At 38.1% G+C, this 27,230-nt stretch overlaps 2 protein-coding genes across 2 annotated transcripts in view; both read right to left on the bottom strand.

Moving 5' to 3' along the window:
- commd5 (COMM domain containing 5) overlaps nucleotides 1-27,230 on the bottom strand; it is a 59,989-nt gene that overhangs the window by 15,456 nt on the left and 17,303 nt on the right. Inside the window, exons 3-6 of the mRNA XM_065253810.2 lie at nucleotides 9,582-9,610; nucleotides 9,368-9,418; nucleotides 9,005-9,100; nucleotides 6,832-6,907 (exon numbers count right to left, since the gene is read on the bottom strand). Coding sequence (XP_065109882.2) covers nucleotides 6,832-6,907; nucleotides 9,005-9,100; nucleotides 9,368-9,418; nucleotides 9,582-9,610 — 252 coding nt within the window. The remainder of the gene's footprint in view (nucleotides 1-6,831; nucleotides 6,908-9,004; nucleotides 9,101-9,367; nucleotides 9,419-9,581; nucleotides 9,611-27,230) is intronic.
- Nucleotides 17,040-20,767, bottom strand: LOC135757488 (zinc finger BED domain-containing protein 4-like). Its single transcript, XM_065272029.2, has 2 exons — nucleotides 20,446-20,767; nucleotides 17,040-19,350 (listed from the first exon to the last, which is right to left on the bottom strand). The coding sequence occupies exon 2, from the start codon at nucleotides 19,348-19,350 to the stop codon at nucleotides 17,509-17,511; it is 1,842 nt and encodes a 613-aa protein (XP_065128101.1). The 5' UTR covers nucleotides 20,446-20,767; the 3' UTR covers nucleotides 17,040-17,508.

Raw genomic sequence — 27,230 nt, 5'->3', positions numbered from 1 at the left:
GTTTGAAAGGACAACTTTCCTAGAAGGATTTGACAAAGGCATTACCGATAGAAAGTTGTCTTTCACAACAAGTCCTTTCTCTAACAGCTCATTAACCATTGAAACTTCTTTAAGAAATATAACAAGCGCTCTGTTTATTCTTGAGGCAGATTTAATATTTAAACCACCGACCTGTTCGCTGATCGCTATCAATACATCCTCGATTGACATGGAATCATCCGGCGTGCACTTGCAACCGTGGTCGAGAGTCAAACATGAAAAATCGCTGCCTAGCTCCATACCTACGCGCGATTTAGCGCTGCGAAATTAAACTGACAATTGCTTTAGAAAACAGTTTAAATATTAAGAGAAATACAAGAGAGAGAGAGAGAGAGAGAGAGAGAGAGAAAGAAGAATAAAGGTCTGACATCAGGTACCCAGGTCAGGAAAGCTAGAAGACAATAAACGTGTCAAAAATATATAACCATGGCCCTCATCTCATTATAAGCTCATTTAAACTATATATAGTTTAATAAAATAATGTATGTTACCAGCAATACATCAATTACAACCTTACTATAGTGATTGAATTTACCAGCTGCTGACCACCTTCAAAAGTGCATAACTCACATGTAAAAATCATTAAACAATTCCATAAATGTTTCTTAGTTTAAAAAAGCTTTTTATTTTATAAACTTTTTGTTATTGCACTTTAAATGTAAAGATGTTCCTACAATTAAAAACAACTAGTTTGAGATTTATATTCCCTTGTCATTTTTGAACTATACTAGAATCCTCCACCTCTCCCGCTGTAAAAAAAAAGTAACTTTTACTCTGAGTAAAGTTAAAATGATTTACTTTTTACTTTTACTTGAGTAGATTTTTAGACCAGTAACTTTACTTTTACTTGAGTATAATATTTTATTACTTTTTCCACCTCTGTATGTGAACTACAGACAGGTTGAGAAGAATTGATGAGGAAGAACAAAACTTTAAAAGTACATGAACAAAATTTTGGAAAATGACAAATGACATATTGTTACAATCGGCTTGAACCAGGGAATACAATTATACAAAGAAAGTTAATATCTGACAAAGTGTTCAAAAGTTATAAGCAGTTCTGTTACAGTTTATAACCCCTAGGTGGCGCTGCTCTGTATTTTCCCATGTACTTTCAGGACATCATGCTGATGCTTTCTACCAATTTTGGTGCCAATATGTGGTATAGTTCAAAAGATATCACACTTTATGACAAATTTCAAAATGGCGGACAGCTGGTTTGATCAATCACAGCTGGACACATCCACATATTCGGCATGAGTCAAGGAATCCAGAGACACCAATAACATAATTTTCTGACAAACATTCCAGTAGTTATGGTCAAATATAGCCATTTTCCATATCTCATGACCCATAGGTGGCGCTGTCACCAAATTTGATATGGACCCCCAGTTCATGGTCGACATGAAGTGTACCAAATTTCATTTCGATTGATCAAAGAATGACAGAGATACAGCTTCATAACCATTTTTGCGTCAACCTCGTTAAGTTCACGCATTTATTACTTTTGAATATAGATAAATATCAAAATTCTGTTCAGTCATTTCTATGCAGCTCACTCTGAAGATCCCCTGTGACAAATTTTATAACAATTGAACCAAATTTGAAGGAGGAGTAGCGAAAAAACAAAAAAATGTACATTTCAAAATGGCCGCTACTGTAATGGGAGGAGTCTTACAGTAAGGTATTAAAAGCAATTAATGTGAGAAGGGCAATCACGTATACTAAGTAGGATTTTCATAGTTCAAATGTATCACCAGTTATAACAGTTCGAACATTGAATTTTAGAGCTGATGGTGGCGCTATAGAGTTACAGCTAGAGACCCCATTTTTGGTCACATGACTATTTAGGACCACCACTACAACTGTGTCAAATTTCATCACTCTACTACTTACGGTTCATAGGGCTGCCATAGACTCCCAGTGGACAAGAGAAAGAATAATAATAATAATAACATCAATTGCAATAGGTGTCTCAGCACCTTCGGTGCTTGACCCCTAATAATAATAATAATAATAATAATAATAATAATAATAATCATTAGAAAACCATCAAGCGCAATAGTGGCCTGCCGCCCTGCGGGCTTGGCCCCTAAAAGATTACTTTTTTAATGTTTGCTGGATTTATTTATGTTGTTAATGTTAGTTATTTGTTGGTTTTAGAGTTATTTTAAAGGAATGATGTTTGTTCATTGTTACCATGATTGAGAAGTGTGTGTTCAGTGTAGAGGACGGCACAGTGGGTTAGCGCGCATCATTGTTGCCTCACAGCAAAAAAGGTCTCTGGTTCAAGCAAGAGCTAAGTCAGACAAAGAGTTTGTTCAGGAGACCTTTCTGTGTACACTCCCACAGTCCAAAACATGCAGGTTAGCTGAACTGGATATACTAAATTACTCTTTACCCAACTTAGTCACTAGTTGAGTAAACACAGAAATTTGCTCATTGCCCAATCAGTTTAAGTTGGTTCAACGTGTTGGTTTAGGTTAACATTAATCAGTAAATTGAGTTAGGTGAACTACATCATCCAAGAGTTGAGTACACTCAAAAAAGCTGTGCAGCAAGTTGCCTTAAAAATTTCAGTCAACTTTTTATTTTTTACAGTGTGCTGCATATTTTTTATAGTGTACAACAACAGCAAAGTGGGCCAGGAGAGAAGGCCTTCAAGTTAATATAGGCAAAACAGAAGCTATGACTAATCAAGAACATACCAGTCTGGACATGGCAACACATAATCATAAGCACATAGAGCTAGATGGACAAACAATCAAGAACATACCAGTCTGGACATGGCAACACATAATCATCAGCACATAGAGCTAGATGGACAAACAATGAAATGGACAAAGAACTTTAAATATCTTGGCTCCCATATCACCTCTAGCGAATCTGACATCAAAATCCGAAGAGGTCAAGCATGGGGGGCCTTCTGGAAGATGAAGAATGTATTCCAGTCAAGAACTATTCCAATTACACTAAAAATCTATATATTTGAATCTGCGTGTGTCTCAATCCTGGCTGCGAGAGCTGGATCCTTAACAGCAAACTCAGAGACCAACTTAACAGCTTTGCTACCAATTGTTACAGAATCATGCATGCTAGGCATAAAACGTCTGGACAAGTAAAGCAATAAAGAGGTTTATGAAAGAGTCGGCCGCAACCAACTTGTCCTTCAAGTACAACAGAGGCAGTTAAGATTTGTAGGACATTCCCTAAGAAGACATGAGAGTGACTTGATCAACAAGTACGTCCTGTACACCCCACAACAGCGACATGGCAAAAGAGGTCAAGGCAGAGCGTGAAAACTATACCACCAATATATCGGGGAACTTATCAACAAGGACATACCAGCAACAATGAACGAACTACGAAAAGTTGTAAGAAGTAAAACAATATAAATGCAAACGGAGCAACAACAAAAAACGTTGTAAACATTTTGATTCCCCCTCCCTTGCCTCACAGTGGTTTGTTCCACTGCCAGCGCCACACAGTCGGGTGGTTGAGAAGTGTATGGAGCCGACGCGTTAATCAGCTATATACCTACAAACCAACGTTTCCCATCACTTATCAGTTTAACCTCATATGTTTTAAAACGGGACTATTTGGACATATAAACATGAACATATTTCGTTTTATGAGAACAGAAGCAGATAAACTAACAAGAAAACATTTTTATGCATTCATGCAGAGGTGAGGCAGAGCTAAAAGTAACAAATTACATTTACTCACGTTGCTGTAATTGAGGGTTTTTTTGTGTACTTTTACTTTTTTAAGTAGGTTTAAAATCTGTACTTTTACTTTTACATAAGTATGTTTTGTTTAAAGTATTGTAGGCTACTTCGCTACATTTTAAATCATATCTGTTACTGAGTAAAAAATAAAATAGCAAGGTGATAAAGAAGCGCCAGGCATGATTGATTGATGGGCAGGGGAATGCGCAAAAAGAGCCATGGAGAGGGACGAGACCGGCGAGGGCTAATGCAGACCCTCAATTCAATTCTTATGAAAGAAACCCCTGGCCAATGACGCGAAGCGATTGTTTCATTGAGCCGGGTTTTTACCGCTAATTTGCACGACGTGTTTTTAATACATGTGCATTATCCTTCGAGGTCTATCAGCTTCGCGTCAAGTCAAACAACTTAACAACGTCCTCGGGAATACGCATGTCATTAGACATTGCAGAGAGGGAGAGAGCGAGAGATAGAGAGAGATTGAAAGACATCAGGTACACAGGTCTGGGAAGCTAGAATACAATAAACGTGTAAAGGATAAAAGTATATGGCACTCATCTCATTATATGCTCATTTAAACTAGGTATATAGTTTAATAAAATAATGTATGTTACCAGCAATACATCAATTACAACCTTACTATAGTGATTTTATTTACTAGCTGCTGACCTCATATTATTTTTGCTTCAAGTGCATAACTCACCAGTAAAAATCATTAAACAGTTCCATAAATGTTTCTTAGTTATAAAAAAGCTTTTTATTAACTTTTTATCATTGCACTTTAATTGTTAAGATGTTCCTACAATAAAAAACAACTAGTTTGAGATTTATATTCCCTTGTACTTTTTGATCTATACAAGAAACCTCTCCCCGCTGTAAAAAAGTAACTTACTCTGAGTAAAATTAAAATGACTAACTTTTACTTGAGTAGATTTTTAGACCAGTAACTTTACTTTTACTTAAGTAGAATATTTTATTATCTTTCCACCTCTGCATTCATGTGTATTAAAATTTAATTTGCGTACGTTCATAGAGAAAGAGAAACGTTTTCTATCTGTACACATTTCCTTGCAAGTACAATTTTGCCTGTATTATTGGTGTCCCCTTCAAAAATTGTTCTTGAAAAATGTTATGTTTAATGTCCCCCCCCAACATTTAAATGAAATTTTCGCCCCTGACGCACGTCAGCAAACTAGGGAATGAACTTGCGCTCCCTGGGCGGTTCAGCGCAAAAAAGGAGGCGTGTTCCGGCGCAAACCATCCCTGATGCTATTTTCCAGTTTCAAAAAACAATTGCGCCACTGACCAAAAAAAACTAGTCTAAAGTCAGTGGCGCGTTGCGCGTTGTTCATTTTGCTATTTTAAGGGAGCATGCTTGACCATAATGTATAGCCTGCACAACACGCACACACTTTGCTTTTCTAATCTACACAGATGCAACAGTTATTTTTGCAAATGATAAATTGTTACAATAAAAAATATTAACACATGAGATAAGGGGAATCATTGTGGTGAGCATTGTGGTGATAGTTTTTATTTATTGTGTGGCTGCGTAAAAAAATTCTCATGCAAATAACGATTAAAATATTTTCATAAGTTTGTTGGGTGGCTGTATTATGTTAATTTTATGTAAATAATAATTAAAATGCTTTCATAAGAAACCTTAATGTATGTGAACTGGATTTGTAAGTGCACTTTGGGGTTGCTTGCGTTTCTTGGGTCCGATTTCAAAGCCCCCAAACCGCCTTCAACACTTTCAGTGGTGAGGGTGGACGCAGGGATTGTCCTCTGCTGGTGTCAGGTCATGTGTGGAGGCAGATCCACCTCCCGTTACACGGCGTGCCCGATTTATGCTGGCAAGCTTGGGATTCCCCCGTCTCCTGACATCATTGTAGCGCTTGGCGCAACGTCCTGGGGATGCCAGCTGATGAGACAATTGTGGCTCTTTCCTCCCACACCATATTATGTTTTAACCAACGCTGATTTGGGAGGGTTTCTCCCATCCCCATACAAAACAACTTCTCTGTCTTTGACTGCTCTTACAAGAACGTCGGTCTCCTCGGCTGTGAACCGCTCCTGGCGTGCGCCTGGTAAATCCGTCATAATAATAGCAACCCGCCATGGAACTTGCGCACTTGCGTTTACAGGGAATGTTGGATGACGTTCTGATTGGTTTATTTGAGGTTACGCCCAAACCACACCTATGAATAATGAACATACTTCAGACAAACCCCTTATTGATTTGCGCCTGGCGCAAGAGTTATTTCTCCCGCCGGGAAAATAGCAACAGCGCCCAAGATCCGCCCACAAAGTCACTTGTGTTTTGCGCTTCACACTTGCATTTCAGATCGTTAAAATAGGGCCCAAAATATGACATGGGTATTAAAACATTCTGCAAGCACATCTTAACTCAAGTTTATTTGCAAAATGATAGTACAGTGTGTTTGTATCAGTTGTGTAACTCCCTATTTATCTTTTAACACAAGTGCATATCACAGTCTCCTTTTAAAATCCCTACTGAAAAATCCAGCTAAGACCAGTAAAAGATGGTAGCTGGTTTAAGGTGGCAGTAGCTAGTTTAAGCTGGTCCTACCAGCCTGGCAAAGCTGGTGGGTCAGCGGGTCTTCCAACCTGACCAGCTAAGCCCAGCTAGACCAGCTTAAAAAGTGACAAAAACACAGCTAGACCAGCTTGCGACACAAGCAAAACAAGCTAATACCAAGCTAATACCAAGTAGCTTATGCTGGTGTTAGCTGGATTTCTCAGTAGGAATAACACTAACCAGCTAATCTGCATTGCTCATAGTGCTAGAAAACAAATATATTTTATTTCTCTGTTTTGTTTTAATTAGTTTTCCTGTTGTTCTATAAGTTTAAAGCTCTCTATAGTGAAGGGCAGACATTGTCCATCATCTCCTATCATAAGGCACGAAATACTGTAGTTGAACATGAACAAAGGCGCGGTTCTGTGGCTAGTCGCCTTTTCACACCGCAACCAATTTGAATCGGCCAATACAATGTTAATTCTTTAACAAGAGGCTCCATAAACATTGAAGCATCATTACCTCAAAGCGATGCAGACACCCATCTGACAGTTTCATCTGCATAAGAACGGAGGGCTGCAAAGCTCGAGACAGCGAACTGAATCAAGCAAACATGAATTATAAATCATATTATTTTACAATGACATAATTAAATCTTTAACTCAGTGTATCATATTTATGTTGACAACTTGCAGCAACCATACATGTGTAGTGAATGTAGGGCTGTGTGATATATAATTTGATGACAAAAATGTAAAAAATATTGTAAATATTCAACTTGATTTTTACACACTTAATAATTTTATTCAAATATTAAAAAATATTCATATGAAAAGATATCAAATATCATTATCATTTTTTAGCTTTCTCACCCAGCCCGATCTGTAAAGTGCCCCTCAGATGGATTTTCTAAAATTACATTTATTGCAGTGTGTAATGTATATCAATGAAAACGCTCTGCAAAGTTGTTCATCTGAAAGTGCACGGTAAATAGTGCACGGTTATTGTCTTCCAATAGTAGTCTTCCAATAGTCAACTCTGTATCGCTTTAACGAGTTCTCTCTAATTCGAATCTTAAATTGGTTACGGATCTACGTCACTGCATAACACATTTGCATGATGCCAGCCTATGGCCTTTTCATCACTAACAGTGTCTACACTGACCAATCACAGCAAACTCTGCCAGCTGACCAATCAGAGCAGAGTAGGCTCACAGCAAGGAGTGGTTTAAAGAGACTAAGGGCTCCATCTTACACCCGGCGCAATGCAGCGCAATGCGCGACACAAGTGTCGTTTGCTAGTTTCCACCCTGCGTAATGATCATTTTCACGTTTAGCGCCACGTTGTTTAAATAGCAAATGCATTTGCGCCCCCTTTTGCGCCCATGGGCGTTCTGGTCTGAAAACGAGGTGTGTTCAGGCGCATTGTTGGCGCGTTGCTATTTTGAGGCAACTAAAATAGACTACGCCATTGACCAACAAAAAGTTATACGCTATAGTGTTTTTTGTTATTTAAAGAGCACATTAGTAATATGCGTCTATAAACGGGACGAATACGCGGGTTTGCTTATCACACAACATGAATATGCAGCAGCACAAAAACACTTTTAAATATGAAAGATTAAAGCATTTAATCTAAAAGATTATTATTGAGTCTCTTGGACATAAATGAGGACCGATTATGAGACGATAGAAGGCGCAAACAGCTGCTTCACCTGTAGCCTGGTAAGTAAATAAATGCTTTGCTTTAAACAAATGCATCTGTTTTTAAATGTTTTTTTTAAATGCTACCTCACGGATTTATTGTATATGATGACTCTTTACCTGTGGATATGGTAAGATGAGAAACATTTTTAAGTAATGCTTAAAAAACTCAGGAAGCTGTCCAAGTGCTGAAACGGCTTTCCGCACGTTTGTAAATTCTTTATCTCCTGTTTGTTACAAATAAAGTATTTTTAAAGTACAAACCTTTTCTTACATACTTGTAAATTATTTTTTTGATGATATTGGATAACCATAAATTTAAAACAATTAAAAGCCTGCTTTTTTACTTCCATGACTAAAAGAAAAAGGGTTTTAAAGTTTTTAATAAAAAAAAAATAACAATTTCAATACAAGTGAAAAACAACAAAATTATTTAACATTAATCTTAAACTGGGGATCTTCTTCCTCCGCTTAGTTTTTCAGTTTACAAAGTCCGTCATCTAAATAGGAATTAAACATAGCGCCAGGGCAACTAGTTTTTAAAGGGGATGAGAGCTGAGACTCTCATTGGTTTATTGCACGTTACGCCCAAAACACACCCATTACTCATTAGGGAAATATGTACAACCCTTTTCGACCCTGCGCTCGGCGCACAAACCATTTTTCCCGTCGTTAAATTAGCAAAAGTGGCATCGGACACGCCCATTTAGACGTTGCGCTGTGCGCTTTAGACAATGCGCTTAGATCGTTAAAATAGGGCCCTAAACCTTTGAACCGATTCTAATGAACAAGTTCGGCAATCTTTGAGAAATTATGTGATATATAAATGTATATTTTGAGACAATAACAGTGTTTTTTGACCTGTATGCACTTAAATCCATTTTAGGGTACTCCAAAAGAATATTAGGAAACTTTAAAATACCATATGATGGGCACTTTAAATTCTTTATCATTTTTTAAAAACAATAGTTTGAGGTATTTTAGTAGTATACCTTGTTGAAATGGCAACATCAACTCTCCACCTGAACTCCTCAATCTTTGGAAAACTTGGTCCCTGAAGTGCAGGACTAACTTTCATTGAGGTTTGCCTGGAAAAGCAATTTGAATCTTTTAATCCTGTCAGAAATGTTGAATCATGTTAATTTTAAACAGTGGTTCTTAACGTTATTCCTGGAGGCTCACTGCCCTGCACATTTTGTATGTCTCTTTTATCTGACAGACTCAGTTCAGTTCATGGAGATCCCTTCTATGAGCTAATGATTTGAATCAGGTGTGTTAAATAAGGGAGACATACAAAATGTGCAGGGCAGTGGGCCTCCAGGGATAGCGTTAAGAACCCTTGATTTAAAACATACCTGTTTCCAAAGACAACACTAGACACATCTGCAATGAAGTCTTCAGTAACTCTGTTAGCAGACAGTAACACTCCATATAATTATGCACAGTCATTATTCAATATAATAGCATGTGTTGTTGAAATAATATTGAAATATTTACACTTTTTTTTTACATTTTTTATAATTATGCATTTTTATATATTTTAAGAAATCATTATTCTGTTACTCCTACCTAAGTGCTCTGAGGTCCTCACTGAAAACCTAAAACAAAGAGAATTAAATACACTGTCTTCATAAACACGTGGCATATTGTTATACAAGAAGAAAAATATAAAAAAATTTCGCTAGGCCTTTTGAAATTTTATTTCCAAGCACCGAAATTAAAACTTAGTTTAAATGTGCATTTGAATAATATTTACAGGTTAAACTAGATTAAAAAAGTGACTATTTAATCAAAGTTTGATTCCTTAATTAAAGCTGCAAGCAGCATTGATCAGGCTCTCCCAAGTGCCACTTCCACCCTGTGGCTATGATAGCAGTGAATGGTAGGTAATATGCATTTAAGCAGGTAAATATATAAGATGATGGTCAAAATAGTATTGAAATATTTTCATGCACTTAATTTTTAGCAAGTGTTACAAGTTGTCAACTAACCCCCTGCCTGTTACAATTAACCCCACCTATGGGGTAAGTTGTAACGTTTTCACTTCTGTCACGTTTGGTGTAATTGTCCAAGAATGGTAAGTACTAGAAACAAACTTAAAATGTTCATCTGTAGCAGAGATGTGTGTGTGTTGCTTATAATATAATCAAACACACAGAGATGTGTGTGTAAAATATAATTAATCAAACTCAAATATTTTTTGAATGATTGAGCCAAAACCAAAAAGCATTAGGTTGTGCCCCGCTCTCCCCTACATATCGATATCATTTTATCGCCCAGACCTAATTGTGGGTAAACAACAAACATGGCAGAGAGTAGCAGTTAGGATTTAATAATTTTGGTTAGTGTCACATCACGGTGCGCACCAACATGTGTGAAAACACCCTAAGTCAAAGAGTACCGAACCCAAGAGTGCTGATGCTTTTTTGGTAACAATTACTAGGTGATGTTTCAGTAGCCGGCACAGATACACCGAATGACAACGAAAGAGAAGTGAAATAAAAGAACGAAATATTTGCCAATCAGTGTGACAGTACAAATTAGGGTTGTGCCGATAGACAATAGTATTATCGCTAATAGGCTGCATACGTCATAAAGCCTGGTTAATTTACGTTAACTGAGCATTAACATATAACATCAATTTACAATTAACTAAGAATAATTGTCAGCTTTATAATTGTTAATACTTCTTGATGACGTATGCTGCCTACAAATGTAACGTCAACAGGCTTCAGCTTGGTTGAACTAGGGCTTTGACGATAACCGCGTCACCGCATCACCGCAGTAATGAGATGTCTACCGCAGTGCTGAGGTCATCATCGTCATCCCCGCACTTTTTTATATTTTCATAATTTATTTATTTTGCTGGTGAAAGTTACAGAAGTCATATGGTGTATGATATGAACTATACACAAAATGAATTGTTAATCATAATTTACTGTCTTCCATCATGTGTTCAAGGGCTTCTAGAGAAAAAAAATGCTTAAGCACAAGGGGGAGGTACGGTCCATTAAACATATATAGGGGTTTATTATGTGCGCGTGTCTGATTATTGTTATTTAATTGCTTAGTTTCAGTACTTGGTGTCTACAGAAAATGCTCAATTAAATATACACAAATAGCCTACTGTCACGGGCGCAATCTTCTTAAACACGAAGCTACTCATTTAAGCGTGTCACACCCAGGTGCTTTGATATTTCTTGCATGCCATGGAACGGTACCAACTCACTCACTGCGCGAATAACAAAATCTCAAGTGCAAGGAAATCTCACAGCCACGCACATTACATTATTCAGGTGCAAGAAGGTGTCCAGTCAGCACAAAATCTGCGTTGGTGATGATAATAATAGCATAATTATTTAAAACTATAATGGGCAAACATGCCAACTTTAGTTATGAAGGCTAGCGCGATCGGCTGTAATGCCACTATCTAAAATCACATCTTGTGATGATTAACTATCATGTGGCGTTTGTCGGACTTGGGAGCACCACACATACCTTAGTAAAGCATAAAACTTCAGCCCAGCAGCGACAGTTGGGAATCTGCAAGACTTTTGTGAGAGAAGCGAAGTACCAGAGTGACAGTAATCAGGCAGGTGAGCGCTTACTGACAGCGTGACTCGCTAATGCTTTAAACTAATTTCTCCAGCTCGGGATCAGAAAAGTCTTATTATATCTTCTTAATTATGTAAATGGACAGCAGAAATGTAAAGCATTGATTGGAGTTTCCATAAGTTTTGCGCAGTTATTTACAGGATGATGCAATAGGCTATTTCGTTTCATATCTGCTTTGAAAAATTCTAATTAAACATTAACTATAGTAACATGAAATAGTATTTATTTTCAATATCTTTTGAGTTTAATATTCCATTCAATTCAATTCAATATGAATTATGGAACATTTTTTGTCATTGTTTGTAACCTTATTTTATTGTGCAATAAATTATTTAATGTTTAACCAGTTGCGTTTGGAGGAGTGCGTTATATGCACAAGTGTTACCCGAAAAACACTCTAAAAATTTCTAAAGAAATTGGAATCAAGGTTTTGCTTACAAGAAACAATGCTAAGCTCGGCATGTTCTTTCTAGTTTTTTCAGGTTGCTATTCTATGACATGTATTGTACAAAATGGGTTATAAATGATGACAAAAAAATTCTATAATTCCTATCACATTCAAAACATATATATATAAAAAAAGCTACGGAAATACATATTATTTCATGTTGTTATTGCTAATATAATTTGTTGTTTTAATAATAAATAAGAATACTGTTTCCCAATGCTTTGCGGGGGGAGGGGGGGGTTTGTGCATAACCGCGTGATTTTTTGATGCTTCACCGCGGTAAGAAAGAAATCCTAACCGTCACAGCCCTAAGTTGAACACGGCTGATTCTCTTCCTCTATGGAACGTCGGAGCTTTGTTTTCCAGGGACCGAAACTAATCGCGACACTCGCGTCTCCTGGAAATCCGGTTTATTTCAACCAATCAAAAGACGACTTCGACATTCCCACAGGGTTTCCAGGACAGTGTACAATAAACATTAGAAGTTTAGCCAACATTCTGTGGGCGTGACGTCTGAGGCTCAAACTAATATTGGAGTAATGTTCGCTTTCCAAGATCATGAGGTGCAAGGGACGCCGAATTTGCCTGCTTTCTGTCTTCTTAACAAGTAATTCAGCATATTCGTTTAAATCCATACAGTCTATTGTGTAAACTTGAAGTTTTATAGTTCCTTGGCTAACTGTAGCATGGTTATGCATAACACTACGTCTTGTTAGTGTAAACGCGCAAGTGGTTTAATGTGTTTGAACAGCCACACGCCATCTCTCCACCCAATTATGTAATCTGAGGTACTGAGATCAATGTTTTACAACTTTTCTGACCACTAGTAAGAACACACGATGTATAGCGCTATTTTTAGCCTTTCATTGATAAAACTAAAGCGGCTGATCTGCGCGGCTTTCATTGGTTTCATTTTACAAGCGTGTGAAAGTTGGCCGATCTTATTCCAGCAATATCAGAGAAAGCGCTCACATACACACGGACAAAACATTGTATAAATTAAAACACAACAAGCATTGGACATAATATTAGTTTGCGTCCATTTAATCCCGTCATTACTCCTGCTCATGTTTAAATGACAGGAGAGGGTTTTGTCCACAGACCATCCCCTCAGTAATGTGGAGAGAAGCGGTCGAAAGCTGACAAAAGAGACGGATTTAAATACCAGGTGTAAACGTGATGTGTCTCTCTCATCCACTTGTGATCCGATCGACAAAAATACATCTTTATACTGAGTGTAATAGCCTCTGGGATATTTTTCCTCATGTCGATGGAAAAGGAGTGTCTAAGCTACGTTTATGTTTGCTTTTTGTATGTGATTTAAAGCGGACATATCATGAAAATCTGACTTTTTCCATGTTAAACATAAATCAGTGTGCTATGACAGAACACAGGCAAAGGGCACTGTAAATTTTAGTTATTTTTATTGCTTTTGCCTTGCACTGTAAGCCATATTAACCATGGCATGAAACGACCACCGTAGGAGTTTAAAAAACGCTTCAAATGGAGGGGGGGTAGATTCAGTTGGTTGTCATATAGAATTTCACCGCTAGATGGGAGCAGATCCTACACAGTGTAGCTTTTGATATTGTCTGATTATCCAGGACCCAAGTCAGGAAACAGACAGATCGGCTTACCCACCAGCAGTGATGGGCAGTAACGCGTTAGAAGTAACGCGTTACTGTAATCCGATTACTTTTTTCAAGTAACAAGTAAAGTAAGGGATTACAATTGCAAAACGAGTAATTAGATTACCGTTACTTCCCCGTTAGCAGACTGCGTTACTGCGTTATTTTTTAATCTTGATTTTGTTTCGTGAGACTCTCTCGTGTCGTGACGCGAGTCGAGTGACAATGACGTATGAGCGCCGCGCCGTCAGTCAGTGTATTGTTGAACGTGAGAAGACAACATGGAGCGCGGAAGAGAACAAGACTATGCAGCGTTTAATGCTTGGAAGTACCGACATTACTTTGAGTTTAACCCAGTTAAAGGTGACAAAAACATCAGCGTCCGCTGTACACTCTGCGTGGGAATAAAACTTTTATCCACAGCGAAAAAATTCCACCTCAGATCTAAGCAAACACCTAGCAAGCCGGCACAGCAATGTGAAACTTACTGAAAAAATCCCTGAACACCCTGCTGACATGACCGCTGCGGCTCCATCTCATACACGTTCACGCGAAATCTGATGTAAAACAACAGACTATATATCTGTATTTCATGGATTATTGGACAAGCTGACGTGACCGCTGCGGCTCCATCTCACGTGCACGCGAAATCTGATGTAAACAACAGACTACTATATTTCATGGATTATACGCATTTGTGGACAAAAATTTTCATTTGATGAATTTTATTAGACTGATTTCATGGGTTATTCACACAACTGAAACAAACCGGATTCGACTCGCGATCGTTATAAGATAAGAAGTCCCGTTTATATTTTGCATCTAGTCATCTGGACTTCTGTAACAAAATACATTTCTGATGCTAGAGCATGTATCTCAAAACAGAGACAATCACCATACAATGATGCTAAACCCGTAGACCTTTTAAACGATGTATAGTAATGTTGATATTAATATTAGTAATCTTTGTAGACAGTATGCTATATTAGGGTTGTGCCGATAGACGATATTATCGTCCATCGTGATGGTTGACTGACATCACGATGGAGAGACACCATCGTGATGCCACGCCCCCTCCCCACTCCGCTGCGAGTCGACATACACTTACTCTCTTCTATATAGACTATAGTTAACCTAATATCTTTGCGTGAATTGCTCTATAAATTAAATAGAAGACGTGAGACGTGACGTGTGTTAGTCTGTGAAAATATCCTGTCGGGCATTTGATCTTGACTAGGGATGGGCACGGATATTCGAATATTCGAATGGCAATAATAATTCGAATTTAAAAAATGCTATTCGAATGTTTGTTTGTTTTTAATGTGCCACCAAAGGGTAACAACTTATTTAATGCTTTTTCACTTCATCTATACTGTCTTTTACAGAGTTAAATGTAAAATATACATGAACACTAATTTGTATGTATTTCTGATTGTTTGGCAATGCAGATTGCAGACGAATTTAAGTTTTTCCTTTTATCTCCGGGTTTGTCCCCGCCGCGCCGTATTTGGCCACTGGCTTAGTGAGGGCTCACGTGTTATTAAACGTGCTTCTCCGCCGCCCGAATCAACACATCATGAGAGATTTGTAAGCTTTCTGTTATAAAGTCTACTTTATTTTGTTAATAAAGAGACAGACACGGAGAACGAAATGAAACGGAGAGCATTTATTATATGCGGTGCTCTTTCGAAAATGAACCGGATAACTGCACTTGGCAGTTTAAAGCAAAGCACCGTCTTTGTAAAATGTTGTTAAATTAAGCTAACGTTAGTAACTTTGCACAGTCAAAAATAATGTATCGAGCCAGCTTACGTTATTTGTAAAATAATGTTAAATACAGATTTTCAATCTTCTTCAATCCGTCTGTTGTTTTTATCGGATAACCATCATCAGGAAGAGTTTTCTCCGCAGCACCGGCATTATTGTATCTAGTCAGAAGAACGGGCTTTCACCGAAGCAGGTAGGATAAATATGGTTTTCTTTATTCACAAATACGTCAAACTAAACTGAGAAGATATTTATATGGCGACTGAGCAGTCGGTTATGTAGATGTGTTTTTTCGTTTGCTCCGGGCTCTTGATGTTTTGAGTCTGTTTAAATGATGATAGCCTACTTTGTCAAGTCCTCAAACTTTAAACTTCGCAAGTCCTCAAACTTCGCTTAGATTTGGGGTTAGTGTATAATATTTGGTATAATATAATGTATGTAACATCAAACAGTAATGAATTAATACTAACGACCGACTTGAAACTAAGGATTTGACTCGCTCCGCATTAAGTTTTAACGCATTTTTTTCTGAAGGATATTTTTTAAGAAGAATTTAAAATATATATATATATATATATATATATATATATATATATATATATATATATATATATATATATATATATATATATATATATATATTTTTTTTTTTTTTTTTTACAATGTTTTCGACTTAAAATACATACATATATATACATACAGAATATAAGTTTAGCTTGCTGTGGATATTTCCTAATTATAAGCCTTCTGTGAAATTATGACAAAATGAAAAATACAAAACACGCATGTCTTAAGTAACATAATTTAAATAAACGAATATTCGTTCTTTAAGAGCTTAAATATTCGAAAAATTAAATATTAAAAAAATTAGTAAATTACTGGAAAATGCCCATCCCTAATCTTGACATTGCTAGAATCTTGTCTTTTTAGATGTTGTACATTTATCTTAAAATATTTAATTTTATACAAGAAAACAGCCCATATTAATCATTTATTAGTAGCCTTTTGTAGTGTCTCGGGAGATCGTGCTCATTGTTACATTGAGGCTATACTGCACTGAAGCGGCAGATTAAGATATAAACCCAGAATTCAGGGAACGTCAAGAACAAGAAAACGGGAACAACACTCCGACCGAAACGCGGGATTTACATACACAGACCATGTTTAAATTTAGATGTGTCTGGCCCTGTTCACTTTGTCTAGTTTTAATAAGCTGCGGATTGAAGTGCTGGCTGCTCCCCGCGGTGCTGAAGACCCGCTCTCTGACGGAGTACTGGTGGCACATATGCACAGATATTTACGTGCAAAATTTGGAAAGCGCGGAGGAGTCGTTGGGTTAGTAAAATAATGAAATTATAGCTTTTAAATAGAAAAAAATATTTATGTAAAGAGATTAAAAGGTGCTTAAAAGTGCACAACTCTTCTTCAGTGGATTAAAGCTACTTTTTCCCCTTATGTGCAACCTATAGGAAAGAGACATTAGTTGGGATAGTAAAATAACAAAATTATAGATTTTAAGTACAGAATAGTATTTATGTAAAATATATATTAAAATAAAAAGTGCACAATAGAGGTCGACCGATATTGGATTTTGCCGATAACGATAGCTTAAGTGGGACCTAACTGCCGATAACCGATAAATTAACCGATAGTTTTTGACCATTTACTGAATTCAAAACACAACACTCATTCACTGAAATTAAACATACTTTATTACAAAACCAACAAATAAAGTAGGCCAATTAAAATAATACTAAACCCAAGTAACACACTAAAGAACAATAAAAACAGATTCAAAATATGTAAACAGTATAACATTAACTATTGTAAAAAAAGTTACAAAATAAATACAGCATTGGCTGAAAATGCCTGGTATAAATTTTTAAATAAAATATATTTATATATTAAATATAAAACTTAAAATAAGAATAACAAGACTGAACTAAAGTTCACAAAGATCACTTATTCAAAGAACATCAAACAGATATAAAATAAAATGTCAAAAAGTCTAGGAAAAGTTTGTTTTGGCATGTGCGTTTTAATACTCAAACTTCAGACTTTTTAAATTATAGTGCAAAAAGCACAGTTGCTGAGCATGATGTCCAGTCAGTCGGCTTCTCCTGGAGTCATAAATTATGCCCACCTCACTGAACACTCTTTCACTTGGCACAGTGGATGGTGGGGGGCACAGGAATTTCTTGGCCATTGGTGCAAGTGTTTTAAACCGCACTTCATTTTTCTGCCACCACTGCAGAGGATTGTCACCACGTTCAATGACAGGCTCCAACAAATAGCATTCAAGCTCACTTTCAAAGCTGTACAGCCCCTTAGAAATAGCTGTGGCTCCAAGGACCTTGGCATACAGTGTGTCCAGTAAGGTGGACTGATGCATTTTCTGCTTCTTTGCCTCAGGATCTGATTCTGAACCCTCATCCCCTTCAGGTGTTTCTGCAGTAGAGCTCGGACGTTCTTCTCTGGGTGCACCATGCTCTTCAGCTTCCTGCTGTAGCCACAGTTTTGCATTTTGCAGTGTTATTTCTGAGGCAAAGGCATGGCCCTTGTATCGAGGATCAAGGAGAGTTGCTAGGACCAAACATTTTGTTTCCTCTGCCTTAGAGAATCGCTTTGACAGGCTGTCTAGCATTGTCTTGCGTAATGTTTTAATCCCCCCCGTGTATGGACCCTCTGCTTGCAGCATCAGCTTTAAAACAGATACACTGGGGATAATGCATGCTGCTGATGACTCAGAATGGCTCATCTCCAATGTGATCTCTTCTAAAGGAGTCAGCGTGTCAATCAAGTTACAGACAATGTCCCACTGTGAAGCAGATAAGCAGGAGATATGGCCGTGTTCACCAGCATAAACGTTCAGTGCCCGTCTCTGTTCGTACATTCTCTGCAGCATGTGAAGTGTTGAGTTCCACCGAGTTTGAACTGCCTGGATGATGGTGTGCACTGGAAGGCCCAGCTCCTCCTGAATGGTCTTTAGCCTCTGTTTGGCCAGTACAGAGTGCCCAAAGTGAGTTGCACAGTTTTTCAAAATACCAATAATATCCAGGACAGCTCTCTGACTAGATAGACCATCATTGATAATGAGCTGAAGGGTGTGAGCAGTGCAGCTTACATGAGGTAGTTCAGCTAGAGTCATTCCTTTTACCATGTTTGCTCCTCCATCTCTTAGGACAAGAACTACACGCTCTGGTGCAATATCCCAATCTTCTAACATTTTGAGGAATGTTTCTTGGATATAACTGCCTGTGTGTGATCCAGTCATTGGCTTGACATTGAGCATCACTTGCATTCTGGACCAGTCTTCAGAAATGAAATGGCCAGTTAGGCTCATCAGGGATTCGGTGGTACCAGACCAGCAATCAGTTGTAAAGGCCATGAAAGGGGCTTTGTCCTGTTTCACTAGACTTTTTACTTTGGTCAAAACTCTGGAATACGTTTCATCCAGCATTTTTGTTCTGTAGAATTTTTCATCTTTAATCCTGTACCTTGGTTCCATAAGGGTCACAAGCCTTTTAAATCCGATGTCTGACACCACTGAAAATGGTTGGTTGTCAACAGCAATCATTTCTGTGACAGCTGCATCAATCCTGACAGACCTTGGATCTGTATTCTTCCATTCTGTTTTTTTGTCAAAAAGTTGGGATACTGAGGGTTGAGAAGGGTCTTTTGTGTCTTTTTTCTTTTTAGCTTCTTCACTGGCTTCTGGATGGACATGCTTAAGGTGACTCCACAGGTTGGTGGTATTTTTACCTGAAGATGTAGCTGAGCCCATGCTGATTATTTTGTCACAGATATTACACTGTGCCTTTCCTGGTGACACTTCAACAAAATACTCCCACACTGGTACTTTCCTCAAAGCCTTTGCCATCTAAAAACATTAAAAATAGGAGTTAAAATATTACAGGTAAAAGTAAATAATCAAAAGTTTAAAATGTTAAAAAATAAAAACAGTAATATAATGCACTTATTTAAAATTTAATAACTATATACAGGAATACTTTAACCATGTCATCACTCTAATAATGAATGTGTTAAAACAACACATGTTGTGTCTAGTTAAGAACAACATATTTAATGTGTTGTCCTTAAATAGACACATCTGTGTTATTTTTGGAACAACACACTTTGTGTTGTTTTAACACATCTTGTATTGTCCCTTTAATTTATTTGAACAAAAAATCAACACAAAATGACACAATGTGTTAAAATAACACATAATGTGTTAAATAGGATAACACAAATCACCTTTTTTTAGAGTGTACAAACGAGCGGTTTAAACTTTTTTTACAGAGCGCGTTTTTTAATTTTCATCGGGCATGATGTTACCATCAGAAGTTTATCATTTACAGCATGCTATATCTGACTATACTGCGCTGTGTACAGCGATCATAAAACCTCGCAAGATCAGACTGACTTAGGAACTTGCGCTGTGTGAAAAGGACAAGCAGTTCGTGCAGGCCCATCTGACTTTGTGTAAAGAAACCGCATATCTGACTGTGCAGCTCGATCGCACTGTCGAGTCATGTGATTTCTTATAATGCCTTAAGACCACATTAATCTAATCAAAATAACAAATTGTGTATTTCAATGATGATAAAAATAATCGGAGACCAAACCTTAACTGTTTGTACTTTTCTCTCGGCTGCATGAATGCTAAACGCCATTCTCTAATCTGACGCTTTAAATATTGATATTATAGGCTATGACACGTTAAAAATGTGAAATGTGGTATTAACTAAGGGCAGGCAAAACGCAGCAACAATCAAGACATGTATACATTGTTTTGTATTTGTGTGTTGTTGGGTTTTTTACGCTTAAGGTAGCCTATTAAAGTTAGCATCCTCTCAGCCTTATTGGGAAACATACAAGTTACAAACAATGCAGCATCTAATCTATTTCTTACTTGTACGGGTATATAATTTTTATTAGATAATATGACAACGTGAACTGTAGTGTAGTGTACCTTTTCACTTGGTTTTATTCTTTCATCCACCTGCGATGTATCCTCTGTTCGGCAAATCACTGGATCCCTGCGGTGTGTAGGTTCACGTCACATGTCCAAACAACCACCACGAGGCATTAAAGGTTTAGTTTTCACCAGTAGAGGGCGATCTACCACTTTATAATGCAGAGCAGTATCAGAGCTTCCCCACTGTCTTCTGTGTTGCTTATGCAACAAACACAACCGTAAAAAACTATCGGTCAGAATTTTTGCCGATGAACGATTGTTATTGTTATCGTTATCGGCGCCGATTCATCGGCAAATCCGATGAATCGGTCGACCTCTAGTGCACAACTCTTCTTAAGTGGAAGTAATAAAGTAAAATAACGAATAATAATTATATAATAACGAATAATAACGAAAAATTAAAATACCCCCCCGCCTAACAATATCATCGTCCATCGCGATGGTTTACGTAACCATCGTCAACTGCCAATTTATGGGGACATCGCCCAACCCTATGCTATATAGATATTGTTTGCAGGCTTAGAAAAAAACGACGCCATCACGCCCACGAATTAGTGCGCGTCAAGAGGTTAAAACAGATAATGTTTCATTTGATTCAATTTCAGATGATGGAATATGCAGAAAGAATAGAATAAGCACCTTAAGTTTTTCCCTTAAGTATGACACTTGAGGGGTAAATTCCCCTTACCTACAGTAAGAGAATAATTTAAGGGTGTTGCATACAGTATAATCCCTTAAATGGTTCTCTTAGGTAAGGGTAATCGTTAAATGTTTCACGACAGCGACCCAGGTTTATAAAATACTATTGTTGCCATGGAGATGCAACACAAAAAGCTTAAGTTTGCAACAAGTTGAAATGAAACATAAGGGTGAATTTAAGGGAAAATTACACTTAAGGTGCTTTATGCAACTGGGCCCTGTTGCATACTGTAGCATATTCAGGTCGTGCATCATGTTTTTGAAAAGTAATTAGTAAAGTAACTAGTAAAGTAACTAATTACTTTTGAAAATAAGTAATCAGTAAAGTAACGGGATTACTTTCTTAGGGAAGTAATCAGTAATCAGTAACTAATTACTATTTCCAAGTAACTTGACCAACACTGCCCACCAGTCTGTTAGCTGCCTTGACATGTCAAGATCACATATATCCCAGCACATAGAGCCTTTTTACCAGAGTACCAACACATCTCGACTGTGTCTGTTCCTCGAACAAATAAATACAGAGCACCGTTTACCTCGTCTCGTACAAATCTTATTAACATAAAATTAGAACACAATACATTAACAGATGAAACTCAAATGTTAAAATTCGGCCTTCTTAACATTAGATCGCTTACCAATAAAGAACCTATTATCAATGAACAATAAACTGACCAAAACTTAGATGCACTCTGTATAACAGAGACCTGGCTTAAAGCAGACGATTACATCAGTTTAAACGAATCCACCCCACAAGACTATTATTATAAACACGTTTCTCGTATAAAAGGGGGGGGGGGTGTAGCTACAATATACAACAAAATATTTAAAGTAAACCATAAATCCGAACTTAAATTTAATTCGTTTGAAATAATATTGTTAAATATGGAAATAACTGATTGTAACAACAAACAGCTTTCGTTAATTTTAGCTACCATATATAGGCCTCCGGGCCACCACACAGATTTTCTTAAAGAAATAGCAGACTTCCTATCAGAGCTTACAGTCACTGTAGATAAAGCTCTTATCGTTGGTGATTTTAATATCCATGTGGATAACCCAAAAGATGCATTAGGACGTGCGTTTATCAATGTTCTAAATTCTCTCGGTATTAAACAAAACATGTCAGGGCCCACGCATACTCGTAAGCACACATTAGACTTAATTCTGTCACTCGGAATCAATATTAATGACATCGCAATATCACCCCAGAGCGATGCCGTTTCAGACCATTGCCTTGTGATTCCACCCCACAAGACTATTATTATAAACACGAACCTCGATTAAAGGGGAGAGGGGGTGGTGTAGCTACAATATACAACACAATGTTTAAAGTAAACCAAAAATCTGAGCTAAAATTTAAATCATTTGAAGTAATGTTGTTAAATATGGAAATAACTGATCGTAACCACAAACAGCTTTCTTTTGCTTTAGCGACAATCTATAGACCACCGGGCCACCATGCAGATTTCCTTAATGAAATAGCAGATTTCCTATCTGAGCTTGTAGTCACTGTAGATAAAGCTCTTATTGTTGGTGATTTTAATGTCCATGTGGACAACCCAAAAGACGCATTAGGACGTGCGTTTATAGATGTTCTAAATTCTCTCAATATTAGACAAAACGTGACAGGGCCAACGCATACTCGTAATCACACATTAGACTTAATTCTGTCACTCGGACTCAATATTAATGACGTCGAAATATCACCTCAGAGTGATGCAGTTTCTGACCATTACCTTGTGTCATACACTGTACTTCTAGATAGGATCACTCAATCTACAACATGCTACCGACTAGCCAGAACAATAATTTCCACCACTAAAGATAGCTTTATTAGCACTCTTCCAGACCTGTCCCAAATGAAACATGTAGCAGATAACTGTGACGATCTAGATATTGAAATAGAAAACCTAAACAATGTCTGTTCTAACACATTGGATGCCGTTGCTCCCATTCGAAAAAACAGATTCAAAGAAAAACCGCCAGCTCCATGGTATGACCATCACACAGCAGCCCTTAAAAAGGCAGCTAGAAAAATGGAAAGAAATTATAGAAGCACAAAGTTAGAAGTATGGCGCGCAGCATGGAAACAGAGTGTTAAACACTACAGACAGGCTATTAAAACCGCCAGATCTACATATCTTAGCAAGCTTATAAATGAGAATCATATAACCCTCGTTTCCTCTTTAGCACAGTTGCGAAACTGACTAGAAACAAAGAACAAACAGAAACCAATAGTAAACTTCAACACAATAGTAACGACTTCATGAACTTCTTTTCTAACAAAATTTCGGCTATTAGGGAAAACATCGTAGCTACCCAGGCAGCCACCACTCTACCCATTAGTTCACTTAACACTAGAATACCATACGAACATCTTGATTCATTTAAACCTACTACAATAGATGAGCTCTCTAAACTAGTCACATCATCCAAATCATCGTCCTGTATATTAGACCCCGTTCCCACAAAACTACTTAAAGAAGTATTCCCTGTAGTGTCAACCCCGGTTCTAAATATCTTTAACTCATCGCTAGAAATAGGATACATTCCAACAGCTTTCAAACTAGCAGTTATTAAACCGCTGATTAAAAAACCACAGCTTGACCAAGGAGAACTTAATAACTTTAGACCAATCTCAAATCTCCCTTTTCTTTCGAAAATATTAGAAAAGGTAGTGGCAAGCCAGTTACGCACATTCTTGACAAATAATAGTACATATGAAAAGTTCCAATCAGGATTCAGGCCCCACCATAGCACAGAGACAGCGTTGCTTAGAGTTACAAATGACCTCCTATTAACATCCGATCGTGGTGAAATCTCAATTCTTATATTACTAGACCTTAGTGCAGCATTTGACACAATAGACCACAGAATCCTACTCAATAGACTAGAAAACTATGTTGGTATCAGTGGTCAGGCAATAGCCTGGTTTAGGTCATATCTAACCAATCGTTATCACTTTGTTTATGTAAATGAGGAAGAGTCATATCACTCCCTGGTTAAATACGGTGTACCGCAGGGATCAGTTTTAGGTCCTATCCTGTTCTCGTTATACATGTTACCCCTAGGAGACATTATCAGGAAACATAACATAAGTTTTCACTGCTATGCGGATGATACCCAGCTTTACATCTCCTCGCATCCCAGCGAAACACACACGTTTTCTAAGCTAAAAGACTGCATTAACGATGTTAGTGACTGGATGGCACATAACTTTCTTAAGCTCAACTCCAATAAGACAGAGGTACTTATTATTGAACCAAATCGCTACAAACATAATATGTCAGATTACAAATTGCACATAGATGGCTGTACTGTGGTGCCATCTTCCACGGTTAGGAACTTAGGTGTGATGTTCGACAGCAACTTATCCTTTGATAGTCATATCGCCAACGTCTGCCGCACAGCATTCTTCCATCTTAGAAATATCTCAAAAATACGCCATATACTGTCTACATCTGACGCAGAGAAGCTTATTCATGCTTTTATGACCTCTAGAATAGACTATTGTAACTCGCTACTCGGGGGATGCCATTCAAATCAGGTCAACAAGCTTCAGCTAGTTCAAAACGCTTCTGCAAGGGTACTTACTCGATCTAAGAAGTATGACCACATAAGCCCAATTCTGGCATCTTTACACTGGCTACCAGTTAAATATCGCATCCAATTTAAAATATCACTAATCACCTACAAAGCTTTAAATGGCTTAGCACCCTCATATCTTAGAGAATTACTATCAGAATACAATCCATCACGCACACTACGGTCGCAAAATTCTGGCCTATTGATTATCCCTAGACTATCAAAAGTGTCTAAAAGTGGAAGATCCTTTTCCTACTTAGCCCCTAAACTCTGGAATGATTTACCAACCGATGTCCGAGAATCAGACACAGTCGATCATTTTAAATCTAGACTTAAAACTTTTCTCTTCAACAAAGCATTCGCATAATTTGTCTAGTAAAGGTTCTTAACTCGCAATAGTTATTTTCACGGAACAAAGCACTCACGGTCATAACACAGACCAACCAAATAAATAAATAAAAACCTTTTCTGCATGAACACTTAAAATGAATTGCATTAAATAGTTTGCCACCGTTTGCCACTGAACCTGCATTAACGACGACAGTGGGGCTTCCGGCCTTAGTCAAACGGTTTGGCACGTATGGTCGAGTTGCGATTTTGGTGCTTTCGTGTGTCTTGTGAATAGTATGCCATACAGACCCGTTTGCCACTGAACCTGCATTAACGACGACAGTGGGGCCTCCTGCCTTAGTCAAACGGGTTGGTATGTATGGTCGGGTTGCGTTTTTCGCGCTTTCGTGTGTCTTGTGAATAGTATGCCATACAGACCCGTTTGCCACTGAACCTGCATTAACGACGACAGTGGGGCCTCCAGTCTTAGTCAAACGGGTTGGCACGTATGGTCGGGTTGCGATTTTGGCGCTATCGTAAGTCTTATGAATAGTATGCCATACAGACCCGTTTGCCACTGAACCTGCATTAACGACGACAGTGGGGCCTCCAGCCTTAGTCAAACGGGTTGGTATGTATGGTCGGGTTGCGTTTTTCGCGCTTTCGTGTGTCTTATGAATAGTATGCCATACAGACCCGTTTGCCACTGAACCTGCATTAACGACGACAGTGGGGCTTCCGGCCTTAGTCAAACGGGTTAACACGTATGGTCGGGTTGCGATGTTTTTGGCGTTTTCTCCTGGTCCTGTAAATGGTATACAATACAGACCCGTTTGCCACTGAACCTGCATTAACGACGACAGTGGGGCCTCCAGCCTTAGTCAAACGGGTTGGTATGTATGGTCAGGTTGCGTTTTTCGCGCTTTCGTGTGTCTTGTGAATAGTATGCCATACAGACCCGTTTGCCACTGAACCTGCATTAACGACGACAGTGGGGCTTCCGGCCTTAGTCAAACGGGTTAACACGTATGGTCGGGTTGCGATGTTTTTGGCGTTTTCTCCTGGTCCTGTAAATGGTATACAATATAGACCCGTTTGCCACTGAACCTGCATTAACGACGACAGTGGGGCTTTAGGCCTTAGTCAAATGGGTCGTCAGGTTTCATTTTCTCTTAAAGATCGGAAGGTGACCCTTATTTACCATATATACCCTCGCATTGGGCCCGCCAATTTGCTAAATCCTCAACTGTGGATAACATAATTATGCCGCAATATTTAGTCTGTCTGGAACTAAGCTGAGTTAAACCACATCACTGTGTGACACTTCAATACATATGAACGGCCGCTACGCTAATACGATTTTGTTTTTCTCTCCCTGTCTCGTCCTCGACCCGAGGACGAGACAAACAGACCCAGTCCCGGTAGATGTGAAAGTCGGCACACCTCTGATCTACTGGCTGTCCTTCAACGTTATGCCCAGCTGTTACCTGACCAACGATCACCGGCAGAACCGCTTAATCTCCGCTAAATCTCCATTTCCATTCTCCCAAGGGTTTTTCCCTCCTAGGACTTATTTTTCCTCGGATAAAAGCCCGGGGGTTTTTTTTCTCCTAGGGGGTTTTTCACCCCGGGGAGGCAGCCTTTTTGGGCTTTACCTAGCTTCCTCTTCTATACGTTGCTTTAGTAATACGTGCAATTATAATATTGAGTCATAGCCGCAGCAAATTTAACTGCTCATGCTATCATGTATTTTGTTGTGCTATCTGTCGTTTGCTGTGCTTTCCACTGCTTCTATTTATGTAAAGCTGCTTTGAAACAATTGACTTTTGTGAAAAGCGCTATATAAATAAAATTGAATTGAATTGAATTGAATTGAATTGTGTCATACACAATACTTCTAGATAGGACCGCTCAGTCTACAACATGCTACAGATTAGCCAGAATAATTTCCACCACTAAAGATAGCTTTATTAGCACTCTTCCAGACCTGTCTCAAATGAAACATGTAGCAGATAACCGTGAAGATCTGGATATTATAATAGAAAACCTGAACAACGTTTGCTCTAGCACGTTGGATGCCGTTGCTCCCATTCGAAAAAAGAGAATCCCAAAAAAAAACGGCAGCTCCATGGTATGACCATCATACTGCAGCCCTTAAAAAA

This window comes from Paramisgurnus dabryanus, chromosome 16 (assembly GCF_030506205.2).
Source record: "Paramisgurnus dabryanus chromosome 16, PD_genome_1.1, whole genome shotgun sequence".
Taxonomy (NCBI): domain Eukaryota; kingdom Metazoa; phylum Chordata; class Actinopteri; order Cypriniformes; family Cobitidae; genus Paramisgurnus; species Paramisgurnus dabryanus.
The sequence above is the reverse complement of the archived record's forward strand: the minus strand, read 5'-3'. Positions and strand labels throughout refer to the sequence as shown.